Below are 13,754 nucleotides of genomic sequence, written 5' to 3'. Positions count from 1 at the left end.
TTTTTGTATTTTTTTAGTAGAGACGGGGTTTCACTGGGTTAGCCAGGATGGTCTCGATCTCCTGACCTCGTGATCCACCCGTCTCGGCCTCCCAAAGTGCTGGTATTATAGGCTTGAGCCACCGCACCCGGCCAAGCCTGTGTTTTGAAGTTGGCAGTTCCTATAAATGTATTGACTATTATCATACATTATTTATAGCAATTGTGGTGGGTGTACCATACACGATGGGCAAAATGTTAGGTGAAACACAGGAAAACAATTTTTATTTGAAAGTATTTATTTTAGTGCATCAGGAAAACTTTAGCACATTAGAGCTATGATTTGATAAATACTATTGTTTACAAGGAGTCTAAGTTAAATGAATTTAAGGAAAAATTAACAAAATGATAGTACTAGTACTCCTTAAACTTATAAATAATTCCAAAAACTAGCATGTAGTTAAAGTTTGCAAAACATTGGTTTCTAATAATCATTTGTGCGTAAAAGAAGTAGTGTTTGTCTGAGTTGTTTATGTTGTTTTGTTTTTTGGGGCTTTTTTTTTGGACTATTTTTACTAAGCTCTTTCTTCACTCCTTTTTAATGGGTAGCATATAGATTGCCATACAACATCTATCTCAGATTTGGAGTTTTCATCAGATTTTACCCTGAAAATCACAAAGACATCCATGTGCACGGTAAGCTATTTTGTTCTGCTTTTACAAATTTCACTAGCAGTGCAGTTGATTGGCAGGCTAATGAGTTTAATTACCAGGCTTGTGACAAATGAAAACGACTATTGCCTCTGACAGTCTACCATTGCCTCTGCCAGGCCATTGAACAGATCCAATTAATAGGTCAGTAAACTTCAAAAAAGTTTAATTCAGTAGAAAAGGTATTAGGAAACCCTGTTTACATAATGATTTTTCTTTATAGAGTCGTCATCATTTCCTATCACGTGATTAGTCAAGAGTACTCAACTTTATCTTTAAAGACCAAAGTTCATACCGTATTCCTCCCTTTAACTCTTAACATTTAATTTAGGTGGAAGATATGTTTATTTGGTAGAATATTTTATATTTATGTATGAAAAAATTATAGAATTGCTATTAAGTTAACTTTCAAAAATCTCATAGTTACCTTTCTTTTTAAAATCTAATAATAAATCTAATAATAATTTAATGGTCTAATAGAAAAAAAATCCTTTGGAAACGTTAGGGAGATCTGGGTTCATTTGTGGTTCTACCAGTTATTTCATTGTTCAAGTTACCTAAGTCATCTGTACTTCAGACTATGTAATTGTTTTAAGAAAAATGGGGATAATTATATTTCGATGACTCATTACATGGATTAATGAGATATATGTGAAAGCACCTACAATATAGCCAGAAACATTAATTATTAAAATATAAAAAATTTTCCCCTCAATTTATAAATGTTTATTAAGATAACATTTACTGCTGTCAGGAGACTCAAATTGTTCATAAGATGTGCTCCTTTATAGTATGAGTTTATATAGGTGGTATGAACATGAATATTTATATTATTTTTAAAATATATGGTTTTTAAAACTGTCATCAGAAGTTACCATTTTTATGGAAAATTGTATTGTCAGAATCTGTAAAATAGATTATAAGTCATGTTAACATTGAGTCTTCTGCCTGATTCTTTTAAATATTTGGTTGAGATTGATATACACAAGACTTCATGTCTTCTTTACAGTCATTTCAGTTCATTTTGATTCAGCAATTGTTTTATATCCAAATAAGTTTAACAATGTACTTTGATGTTTTGAGGGCTTCTTCTTTTAGTTGAAGTTGGCTTTATAATTTTTTAAAGTTTAAATATCCAGATTCCAGATTTGTGACTTTGGAGCACTCATCAGTCATTTATTTAATTAACAAAAAGCAAAATTTGATTCTTTGTATTTCCCATGCATTTTCTAATTCTGCTTTTTAGTAATTATTTTTGTCAATTGAAATTAGGCTAAAGACTAACTCCTAGACTTTCCTCTGTTTTGATATTAGTAATACACAAGAGTTGAAAAAAGACCATCTTGACTGATGAAAATTGATCAATCATCTATAAAGGAATTCCTAGATATAAATGGTCATATCACCAGTATTAAGTATATATTTCACATATATTTTCAGTGACTATCACATGAATCAAAATAGAGCAGATGTGAAACTCTAGTGAAGATGTCAAAAACTGTTGTGCATATTTGTGAACTCTATATAGATAGAAAAATTTATTGACTTTCATTAAAATGTTCTTTTTTTTTTTTTCTAGTTTATTGGTCAGGGTTCTTAGTTTTAAACAACTGAATTTAAATCAGTTGTTTAAACTGAGAGATTTATTAGAGGGAATACAGTAGTTTCCAGATACATTGGGAGAACAAAAGGAACAGACTGTATTTTGAACTTCTAGAAACTTCTAGAAGCACACCTTTAAACTGGCCTGCTACAGAGCTGCCTGTTTTAAGTCGCCTACCACTGTAGGTTCTATTTACCCTAATTCCCCTGGCCCACTCCATGTTAGCCACCACTGACAACCCCACATGAATGAAACCCTTTACTACCATCCTGGTTCCTGGTCTTCTGTCCTCCCAACCCATGTAGGTCCATTTCCTCCTTCCAAATCTTCATTCAGCATATCTGCTTGGTGAATCTAGGTCATTTGGGGCCCTAGCTGTCAGTAAGTTTTGGAAAGTAGTTTTAGCTACAGTTTTATACTACAGATCTGGAGTTTCATAACACATATATGGAATTGTTTTCTATTTCCTAGTATTTAGGATAGAGTACAAGAAGGTTTGTATTAAATGAAACTGTATCTTTCAGTCATCTTAGTTTTATTCTGTATACTTAAAAGAGTAAAAAGAAACAAAACAAGAAAAAAACTGGTAAAGTCTATTTAATTCAGAGATTGTGATTCAGCTTTTAATATTGAAGAATCAAAGTGTCAAGTACTTTCTGCATTTGTCCTGTACAAAGTTCCATAAGAAAAGTGAATTTTAAGTAAACTGTTACATTATATCTCTGTAAAGTACCTTTTATTTAGATTTGCATTTTTAGTCTCACCTTGCCTGAATGGTGTTTATGAAAAAGTTTGTTTGGAAATTAGATGAGCCTGAGGTTTGCGAAGAAGGTGGCAGGTTGGAGTGGAATTTTAGGTGTCTAGTCACTGCTGAATAACCTAGTTCCATAATTCACCTCAGGAAGAATGTATTGTTACAAACCATTTACTGGATGCGTGCCAGGTACTGAAGATAAAATATTTTAGTAGTTAGCATTGAATGTTAACTCTTCTGATGTTATCCTTTCAAATTTAGTTAATATTATCAGAGGAAGATAACTTATATCAACAGCCATTGAACACTTGAATGTCAGATAATGTGCTGATCACTTTAAAAGCATTATTTACTTCTCGTAATAACCATTTGAGATGAGTACTCATATTATTCTCATCTTGCTGGTGAAGGAAAAAATTGCTATGTTTTACTTGTGAAATAAAATCTCCTTACTCTTTTCTGACCTAAAAAACCTTCTTGGTGGGATTGTAGAAGCTACGAGAGAAACCTTTGAATAAGATCTCAAGAGGTAGAAGAAAGGTGAAATAAAATCTCCTTACTCTTTTCTGACCTGAAAAACCTTCTTGGTGGGATTGTAGAAGCTACGAGAGAAACCTTTGAATAAGATCTCAAGGGGTAGAAGAAAGCAGGCTTCATGTTGCATTTGAAACAGATTTAACAGTGTTTATTTTTGGCAAATAATCAAGCAGTTGGAATGAAGAGGGAAAGAGAATATGTATAATCAGAAGGCCTCACAGATTCATGTGATGAAATCAGTACCATAGTTCATCCTCTTTGTAGCAGATAGGAGGTAGATCTTTGAAGTTTTCCTTTATCCTGTCAGAGTAAGCTTATACTTGTTTGGTTAAGCATCTACGTTTCTTGGAAACCTCCTTCCCAGCATGCTTACTCTAACGTGAGCTTGACATAAGTAAGATTTTGTGGCCTAATGCTTTTATTAGGTGTTCATTATTTGTGAATCTTAACCATCCACCCATATTTACTTCGATTCTCTTGCTCTTTGAGGTGGTGTCAACTCCTTACCCTCCCTCCTACAGACCTATCCATCTGGAGCTTATTATGCAAGCATGGCCTCTTTGAATGGATTAGTTGCCCAGCTTCTGTGGGAATAATCTATAACAAAAGTATTAAAAAGGATGAGTGCCTAATTGGAACCTTGTTTCCCCTTTATAGTTAGAAGAATTAGTGAAGATATTGAAAGTTTTTTAAAAGCCTAGTAAAGGAATAAATAACTTTGGGGAATAAGAGGAAGAGATTGGACTTTTTTAGATAGAAGAAGAAAGTATCTGAATTTGTACTGCTAAGTACAAACCTTCAGATATATTAAATGCTGCTCTCGTGTTGAAACGAATGCTCAGCTGCTAATTAAGGTGGAGAATTTCTCTATTGTAGTTAGCCCAGTTTAAATATATGTGTATGTATAACCTTTTTTTTTTTTTCTTTTTTGAGACAGGGTCTCACTCTATTGCCCAGGATGGAGTGCAGTGGCATAATCTCAGCCTACTGCAACCTCCACCTTCCGGGTTCAAGCGATCCTCTTGGCTCAGCCTCCCTAGTAGCTGGGACTGCAGACGTGCACCACCACAGCTGGCTAATTTTTGTATTTTTAGTAGAGACAGGGTTTCACTGTGTTGGCTGTGCTGGTCTCGAGCTCCTGTCCTCAGATGATCTGCCTGCCTCAGCCTCTCAAAGTGCTGGGATTACAGGCGTGAGCCACTCTGCGCCTGGTCATACCATTTATTTATTTATTAATGAGATTCTAAATTTGTGGCCTAATTTAAAAGTTAGAGGAAATTGGATTTTACAGTTACAAGATGCTAACACCCCTTTTGTATTTTAATAGCATGTATGCTATAGGCTGATAATACTTTTATATAGCTTCTTGATTAGAAAACATTTTCTTCTGCAGTCTTCTCCACCACCAAATACACACATCCCCATATGCCACAGATGAAGTTTCATGGCATTTTAATGTTTTACATTAACAGACTTTATATTTTAAGAATTTAACATGTGATGTTTATATGTAAATGTCTTGAATCTTGGTTGCCTATAATGATTGAAGGATACTTTTTCAATGAATACTGGTATCACATACATAGCAATTTTCTGAGCATTTCTTACTTTATTCTAGGATGTTTTTGACCGTTTAGATAAAATTGTCATTGCTTTTACAATAGAGATGAAGGTTTAGTTGGCTCCTGACATTTCCTCTGTCATATCAGCCTCCTTAACTTAGCCAAAAATGAACAATAAAGTCCATTATTTTTGTGGAAAGTTTATAGGTGTTCAAAAGCAAAAGCGGTGAGACTATAAAATTTAGAACTCATGTTTTATCTTGTGAGTTCTAGTTTGTTTATAATGTCATTGGTGTAATATTTTTACTCTGTATGCCAAGTGGCATTTATATTTGCATCTGTGTGTCTATAAGCTACTTAAAGGTATAGAAAGGTATGTTCGTTCATAATTGTAAGTATACATTAAATGATTTTTAGTAATGCTTATTACAGAACAAATGAGTTGTTTACCTTAAAAATGAAAATAGTTAAGATGGATTTATCAGATTACATGCTCATACACAAATAATACAGGTTGAGTATCCCTTATACAAAATGCTTGGGCCCAGAAGTGTTTCAGATTTAGAAATTTTTTGGATTTTGGAATATTTCCATTTCCAGTTATGCATTCCTAATGCAAAAATCTGAAATCCAAAAGCATTTCCTTTGAGCATGATGTCATCACCCAAAGTTTTAGATTTTGGAGCATTTCAGGTTTTCAGATTATGGGTATTTGACCTGTAAAGGTTTTTATTTGATATATCATCTCTTAATAGTTTTTATATCTTAATTTCAGCATTTTTTTCTTTTATTCTACTTTTCTATTAGCATGTACCAGCATGACTGGTATAGCAATTTTCAGTTTGCACAAACATTCCTTAACATGTTTATAAATGTCATTTAAGAATGTTTTTCCTAGGAATTTTTCCTTGTAAAAGAAGCAGACTTTTTTTATACAGTCACACATCACTTAATGAGGGGGATATATGTGAAGAAATGTATCATTAGGCAGTCTTGTCATTGTGCAAATATTATAGAATATACTTATAAAAACCTAGATTATATAGCCTACTATACACCTAGGCTATATGGTATAGCCTATTGCTCCTAAGTTACAAACCTGTACAGCATGTTACTATATTTACAACTATAGGCAGTTATAACACAGTGGTATTTATATATCTAAACATAGAAAAGGTACAGTAAAAATACGGTATTATCATTTTTTCTTCAACTGTTCAATTCTGGGGTTCATGTGCAGGATGTCCAGGTTTTTTCCATAGGTAAACATGTGCCATGGTGGTTTGCTGTACAGATCATCCCCTCACCCAGGTAGTATGCCCAGTGTCCATTAGCTGTTCTTCCTGATGTTCTCCTAGTATGTGTTGTTGCCTCCCCAGGTATCCATGTGTTGGCATTATTCAGCTCCCACTTATAAGTGAGAACATGTGGTGTTTGATTTTCTGTTCCTGTATTTGTTTGCTGAGGATAACTCCCAGCTCCATCCACGGCCCTGCAAAGGACATGATCTTGTTCCTTTTTAGGGCTGCATAGTATTCCGTGGTATATATGTATATGTACTACATTTCCTTTATCCAGTCTCCCATTAATGGGCATTTAGGTTGATTCCATGTCTTTGCCATCATGAATAGTGCTGCAGTGTACATGTCCATGTATCTTTATAATAGAATTATTTCTATTCCGTTGGATATGTACTCAGTAATGGCTGTCTTCCACAATGGTTAAACTAATTTACATTTCCACCAACCGTGTAAAAGTGTTCCTCCTTCTCTACAACTTCACCAGCATCTGTTTTACTTTTTAATAATCGCCATTCTGACGGGTATAAGATGGTATTTCCTTGTGGTTTTGATTTACGTTTCTCTAATGATCAGTAATATTGAACTTTTTTTCCATATGTTTGTTGGCCACAAGTGAAGAAGTATTCCTGTCCTTTGCCCACTTTTTAATGGTTTTTCTTGTAAATTTGCATTAGTTCCCAGTAGATTTTGAATATTAGACCTTTGTCAGATGGATTGCAAAAATCTCCCATTGTGTAGGTTGTCTGTTCATTCTGATGATAGTTTCTTTTGCTGTGCAGAAGCTCTTTAATTAGACCCCATTTGCCAATTTTTGCTTTTGTTACAATTGCTTTTGGCATTTTTATCATGAAATCTTTGCCCATGCCTATGTCCTTAATAGTATTACCTAGATTTTCTTCTGGGGTTTTTATAGTTTTGGGTTTTACGTTTAAGTCTTTAATCCATTTTGAGTTAATTTTTGTATATGGTATAAGGAAGGGGTCCAGTTTTAATTTTCTGCATATGGCTAGCCAGTTCTTCCAGCACCACTTTATAGAGACTCCCTTTCCCCTTCGCATGTTTTTGTCAGGTTTTTTGAAGATCAGATGATTGTAAGTGTGAAGTCTTATTTCTGAGCTCTCCATTCTGTTCCATTGGTCTATGTGTCTGTCCTTGTACCGGTACCATGCTGTTTTGGTTACTATAGCCATGTACTATAGTTTGCAGTTGGGTAGCATGATGCCTCCAGCTTTGTTCTTTTTGCTTAGGATTTGGTTCCACATGAATTTTAAAATAGTTTTTCTAATTCTGTGAAGAATGTCAATGGTAGTTTAATGGGAATAGCATTGAACCTGTACATTACTTTGGGAAGTATGGCCATTTTCACAATATTGATGCTTCCTATCCCTGAGCATGGAATGTTTTTCCATTTGTTTGTGACCTCTCTTATTTCCTTGTGCGGTGGTTTGCAGTTCTCCTTGAAGAGGTCTTTCAGTTTCCCTGTTAGTGATATTCCTAGGTATTTTTTGTAGCAGTTGTGAATGGGAGCTCATTCATGATTTGGCTCTCTGCTTGCCTGTTGTTGGTGTATAGGAATGCTAGTGATTTTTTGCTCGTTGAGTTTGTATCCTGAGACTTTGCTGAAGTTGCTTATCAGCTTAAGAAGCTTTTGGGCTAAGATGATGGAGTTTTACTAGATACAGGATCATGTCATCTGCAAACAAAGACAATTTGACTTCCTCTCTTCCTATTTAAATATGCTATATTTCTTTCTCTTGCCTGATTACCCTGGCCAGGACTTCCAATGCTATGTTGAATAGGAGTAGTGAGAGAGGGCATCCTTGTCTTGTGCTTGTTTTCAAGGGGAATGCTTCCAGCTGTTGCCCACTCAGTATGATATTGGCTGTGGGTTTGTCATAAATAGCTCTTATTATTTTGAGATATGTTCCACCAATACCTAGTTTATTTAGAGTGTTTAACATGAAGGGATGTTGAATTTTACTGAAGGCTTTTTCTGCATCTATTAAGATAATTGTGTGGTTTTTGGCATTGGTTCTGTTTTTGTGATGAATCACATTTATTGATTCCAATATGTTCAACCAACTTTGCCTCCCAAGGATGAAGCCAACTTGTTCGTGGTGGATAAGCTTTTTGATGTGCTGCTGAATTCAGTTTGCCAGTGTTTTGTTGAGGATTTTTGCATTGATGTTCATCAAAGATATTGGCCTGAAGTTTTCTTTTGTTATTGTAGCTCTTCCAGGTTTTGGTATCAAGGTGATGCTGGCCTCATAGAACCAGTTAGGGAGGAGTCCCTCCTTTTCAATTTTCAATTATTTTGAATGGTCTCAGTAGAAATGGTACCAGCTCCTCTTTGTACCTCTGGTAGAATTAGAATTCAGCTGTGAATCTATCTGGTCCTGGGCTTTTTTCTGTTGGTGGGAGGATGGGGTGTTGATAGGCTATTTATCACCACCTCAATTTCAGAGCTCATTATTGGTCTGTTCAGGGATTCAATTTCTTCCTGGCTCAGTCTTGGGAGAGTGTGTATGTCCAGGAATTTATCCATTTCTTCTAGGTTTTCTAGTTTATTTACAGGTTTTTATAGTATTCTTTGATGGTTGTTTTTATTTCTGTGGAGACCATGGTAATATTCCTTTACCATTCCTGATTGTATTTATTAGATTCTTCTATTCTTTATTATCTAGCTAGCAGTCTATTGTATTAATTTTTTCAAAAAACCAGCTCCTGGATTCATTGATGTTTTGAAGTTTTTTGTGTCTCCAGTTCTGCTCTAATCTTATTTCTTGCCTTCTGCTAGGTTTGGGGTTTGTTTGCTTTTGGTTCTCTAGTGCTTTTAGTTGTGATGTTAGGATGTCGATTTAAGATCTTTCTAGCTTTTTGATGTGGGCATTTAGTGCTATATATTTCCCTCTTAAAACTGCGTTAGCTGCATCGCAGTGATTCTGGTATGTTGTCTCTTTGTTCTCACTAGTTTCAAAGAACTCCTTGCTTTCTGCCTTAATTCCACTTATTTACCCAGGAGTCATTAAGCAGCAGATTGTTCAATTTCCATGTAGTTGTGTGGTTTTAAGTGAATTTAATTGTGCTGAAGTCTGAGAGACTATTATATCAGTTCTTTTGCATTTGCTGAGGAGTGTTTTACTTCTGGTTAACAGCTCCTGTAATGTTTTATCATGATTCTTAGCTTCTTTACAATGGGTTACAACATGCTCCTTTAGCTCAGCAAAGTTCGTTATTACCCACCTTCTGAAGCCTACTTCTGTCAATTCAGCCATCTCAGCCTCAGCCCAGTTCTATGTCCTTGCTGGAGAGGTGTTGCAGTCATTTGGAGGAAAAGAGGCACTGGTTTATTGAGTTTTTAGCATTTTTGTGTTGATCCTTTCTCATCTTTGAGGTTGTTAACCTTTGAATGGGGTTTTTGTCAGGTTTTTCATTGATGTTGTTTTCTGTTTTTAACAGTAGGGCTGCTGTGGGTCCATTGCAGGCCCTAGTTACCTCAGTTTCTCTCATACCAAGTGTCATACAGGGTTTGACCAGTGAAGGCTGCAAAACAGCAAAGATGGCAGCCTGCTCCTTCCTCTGGAAGCCCCATCCCTGCAGGGTACTGACCTGTTCCCAGCCTGAACTGCACCCCTAGGAGGTGGCTAGAGATCCCTGTTGGGAGGTCTCACCCAGGTAGAAGGAATGGGATCAGGGATCTGCTTAAAGAAGAAGTCTGGCTCCTTTTTGGTAGTGCAGCTGCGCAGTGTTGTGCAAGACCATTCCTTGTCTAGACTATCTGGACTCTCCAGAGCCGGCAGGCTGGAATAATCAAGTTGACAGAACTGCAGAGATGGCAGCCACCCCTTCCCCTGGGAATTTGGTCCTTCTCAGGCAAACCTGACTGGAATTCCAAGCCAGTGGGGCCCACAGAATGACACTACTTGCTTCCTGGATTCAGTTCCCCTCCTAAGAGTATGTAGGGACAGATATCTGGCCTTGCCAGGAATCCTGGAGCCAAAGTATGCAAAACTCCTGAGTCTCTGTATATGCCCCAGCAGCTGCTCTGCCAGGACTCTGTACAGGTCTGTGTATTGGACCTGTATATGTACAGGTTTTTATAGTATTCTTTGATGGTTGTTTGTATTTCTGTGGAGACCATGGTCAATACGGGTCTGTGTATTGATCCTGGTGGTGTGGCTTACAAAGGGATCTCCTAGGTGCAAAGATCCATGGGAAAAGTGTGGTTTCCTGGGCAGGATCGCACAATCACTCACCACTTCCCTTGACTGGAACTGAGTGTTCCTTTGGCTTCGTGCTGTTAGAATGCTTGTTCTTCAGTCCTGCAAGGAAAAAATCAGCATTCAGACAAAAAGTTCTCTCAGCAAGGCAATTTTACTTTCTGCAAAACGGGTGCTCTTTGTGGATAGAACAATGGCAAGAGCACACTTGAACAAAGGAGGGAAGCAATTTATGTCTTTTACGCAGCTTGTCTTTGCTGCTATGTCTTGTTTACATTGGCTGGAGCCAGACCTCACAATCTAAACTAAAACCTAACTGGATAATAATTTAAAACTTTTCTAAATAGGTGAAAGCAATGGAAGGACAAAGGAAAAGGGGAAGTTGTTTACTAAAGGACTTAGAAAAGTAATAACATTCTTAAGGCTGCGAGCTGGGACATGCCTGTGAGCACGTCTAGCACAACTATCTTGGTTAAGGTACAAGGACATAGAATGTACTACTTGCCTGTGAGCTACTTAGGATAGGGCTTAACAAAGAGTTATTAGCACAAAGCAAGGAGGTTTGAACAAAGTTAGTCTTTAAAATAAATTATTTCTAACATTTATGATTATTATTGTCCTTTAACAAGAAGGGAAACCTTGAAGAGGAAATGTTACTTTCTACAGTGCTGCTCCCGGTTGGACCATCACCCCACCCTGCTTTTCTTCTGTTTCTGTGGGTCGAGCTGTTTGCCCAGTCAGTCCCAATACGACAACCTGGATACTTCAGTTGAAGGTGCTGAATTCATTTGCTGCTTTCATTCACTGAGTGCTGCAGACTGCAGCTGCTTCTAATTGGCCATCTTGGCCCCTTAGTATTATAATCTTATGGGACCACCATTGTATATGCAGTCATTGACTGAAACATTGATATGTGGCACATGACTCTGTTTTTACTTAAAAACCTCTTAAAGTCCTTTATTTTGGATTCTATCAAACTTTGTAAATTTGAGTAGTGTCATGAGAGATATTTAATGTCTTTATTTTTTTTGAGACGGAGTCTAGCTCTGTCTCCTGTGCTGGAGTGCAGAGGTGCGATCTCTGCTCACTGCCACCTCCACCTCCCAGGCTCAAGGAATTCTCCTGCCTCAGCCTCCCAGTTGCTGAGATTACAGGCACATGCCACCATGCCTGGCTAATTTTTGTATTTTAGTAGAGATGGGATTTCACCATGTTGGCCAGGCTGGTCTCGAACTCCAGACTTCAGGTGATCCGCCCACCTCAGCCTCCCAAAGTGCTGGGATTACAGGCGTGAGCCACCGCGCTCGCCTATTTAATGTCTTTTTAATAACCTTTTAAATCTTTACATTCACAGATTTAAACAAATATTAAATGCTGACTATGTGCCAAGTACTTGTCTATAAAGCAGGCACATAAAAACAAACAAAACATGGCCGGGCACTGTAACTCACACCTGTAATCCTAACACTTTGGGAGGCCGAGGCGAGTGAATCACCTGAGGCCAAGAGTTCGAGACCAGCCTGGCCAACATGGTGAAACCTCATGTCTACTAAAAATACCAAAAAATTAGCCGGGCGTGGTGGCAGGCGCCTGTAATCCCAACTGCTCAGAAGGCTGAGGCAGAAGAATTGCTTGAACCCAGGAGGCAGAGGTTGCAGTGAGTGGAGATCGCCCCATTGCACTCCAGTCTGTGCAATACAGCAAAAACTCCATCTCAAAAACAAAACAAAACAAAACATATTCTCTGCCCTGGAAAGGCACTTAAATGAAAGAAAGCAAGTACTGTGACCATTTTAATATGAATGTAAAGGTTTAAATATAGAGATATACAGAGACTCTGGGTTTCTGGAGGAAAAATGTAGTTAATAAATTTTACAGCCAACATTCCATGAGGAAGTGAAAAACTTTGCCCCTCCCAAAATAAAGGAAAAGCTTGAAATATGGTAGTCACTTCTTAAATCCCTTTTGAATAATTTGTTTTCACCTACTTTTTAATTCATTATTTCTTTTTTGTATTCTTTCTGCTGTTCATTTTTAGCCAATAAATATTTTTATTTCAGATTTTTTTTAGTTGTACAATTTCTATTTTCATTTTATCTCTTTAACCAGTTTGAGCCATCTTTTTATCTGAATTCCTTGATGTTTATAATCATTCTTTTAAGATGAATTTGCTTATTCCCCAAGTGCTCTGCGATTTTGCTTCTCTTCCCTTTTAAGGGTCACATTTTCCAGTTTGTTCTCATATTTTATGCTAAACATTGTGTAAAAGAATAATACAGACTAGAGTAGGTAATATTTTCCCTTAGAAGAATATCTCCTAGCTAGCTAGGAGGAAGGGTTGATCCCTTTTGATTTCCAGTGTCTTAAGCACAAGATCAAGCCCTTCCCTCTGGCCAAGTTCTTGGGAAGACCATCAAACTAAAGCCGAGTTTATGGTTTACTACAGTAAGGATGACCACTACATTGACAGTCTTAATAGCATCTCAGAGGAAGGATGTGAAAATATTTATGAAATTCTCAGCAGGTCTTTCAGTGTGTGCATTGGAGGGAAAAGGTCCTGATTAGGATTTGGCATGAGTTGAGAATTGGTAGACACATCTAGGGGTGGGTTTTAAAGTGAGTCTTGGCTGGGCGCAGCAGCTCACGCCTGTAATCCCAGCAGTTTTGGAGGCTGAGACGGGCAGATCACCTGAGGTCAGGAGTTCAAAACCAGCCCGGTCTCTACTAAAAATACAAAAATTAGCCAGGCATGGTGGTGCGTGTCTATAGTCCTAGCTACTCGGGATGCTGAAGCAGGAGAATTGCTTGAACCTGGGAGGTGAAGGTTGCAATGAGCCGACGTAGCACCACTGCACTCCAGCCTGGGTGACAGAGCAAGACACTGTTTCAAAACAAAAACAAAACAAAAAAAGTAGAGTCTTGCAGAGTAAACAGTGTAGTGAGTCATCTGTTCTTGAGAAGAGGGTATTTACACTCCTGAGGATTCATTGATAAATCTGATGTTCAAATAAATAGATTTTCTTGAGGTACTTGAAACAAATACCTTCTTCTTTCTAAGCAGTAGCTTCTGGAATAGCAGATAAATGAA

General features: G+C 37.1%; 1 protein-coding gene across 2 annotated transcripts in view; it reads left to right on the top strand.

The window, feature by feature from the left end:
* PRMT3 (protein arginine methyltransferase 3) overlaps positions 1-13,754 on the top strand; it is a 131,647-nt gene that overhangs the window by 85,123 nt on the left and 32,770 nt on the right. For both annotated transcript variants that reach the window (XM_023191503.2, XM_023191504.2), the window contains one exon: positions 588-674. In XM_023191503.2, the coding sequence (XP_023047271.1) occupies positions 588-674 (87 nt within the window). The remainder of the gene's footprint in view (positions 1-587; positions 675-13,754) is intronic.

This window comes from Piliocolobus tephrosceles, chromosome 13 (genome assembly GCF_002776525.5).
Source record: "Piliocolobus tephrosceles isolate RC106 chromosome 13, ASM277652v3, whole genome shotgun sequence".
Classification (NCBI taxonomy): Eukaryota; Metazoa; Chordata; class Mammalia; order Primates; family Cercopithecidae; genus Piliocolobus; species Piliocolobus tephrosceles.
This window is presented reverse-complemented; position numbering and strand designations above follow the sequence as displayed.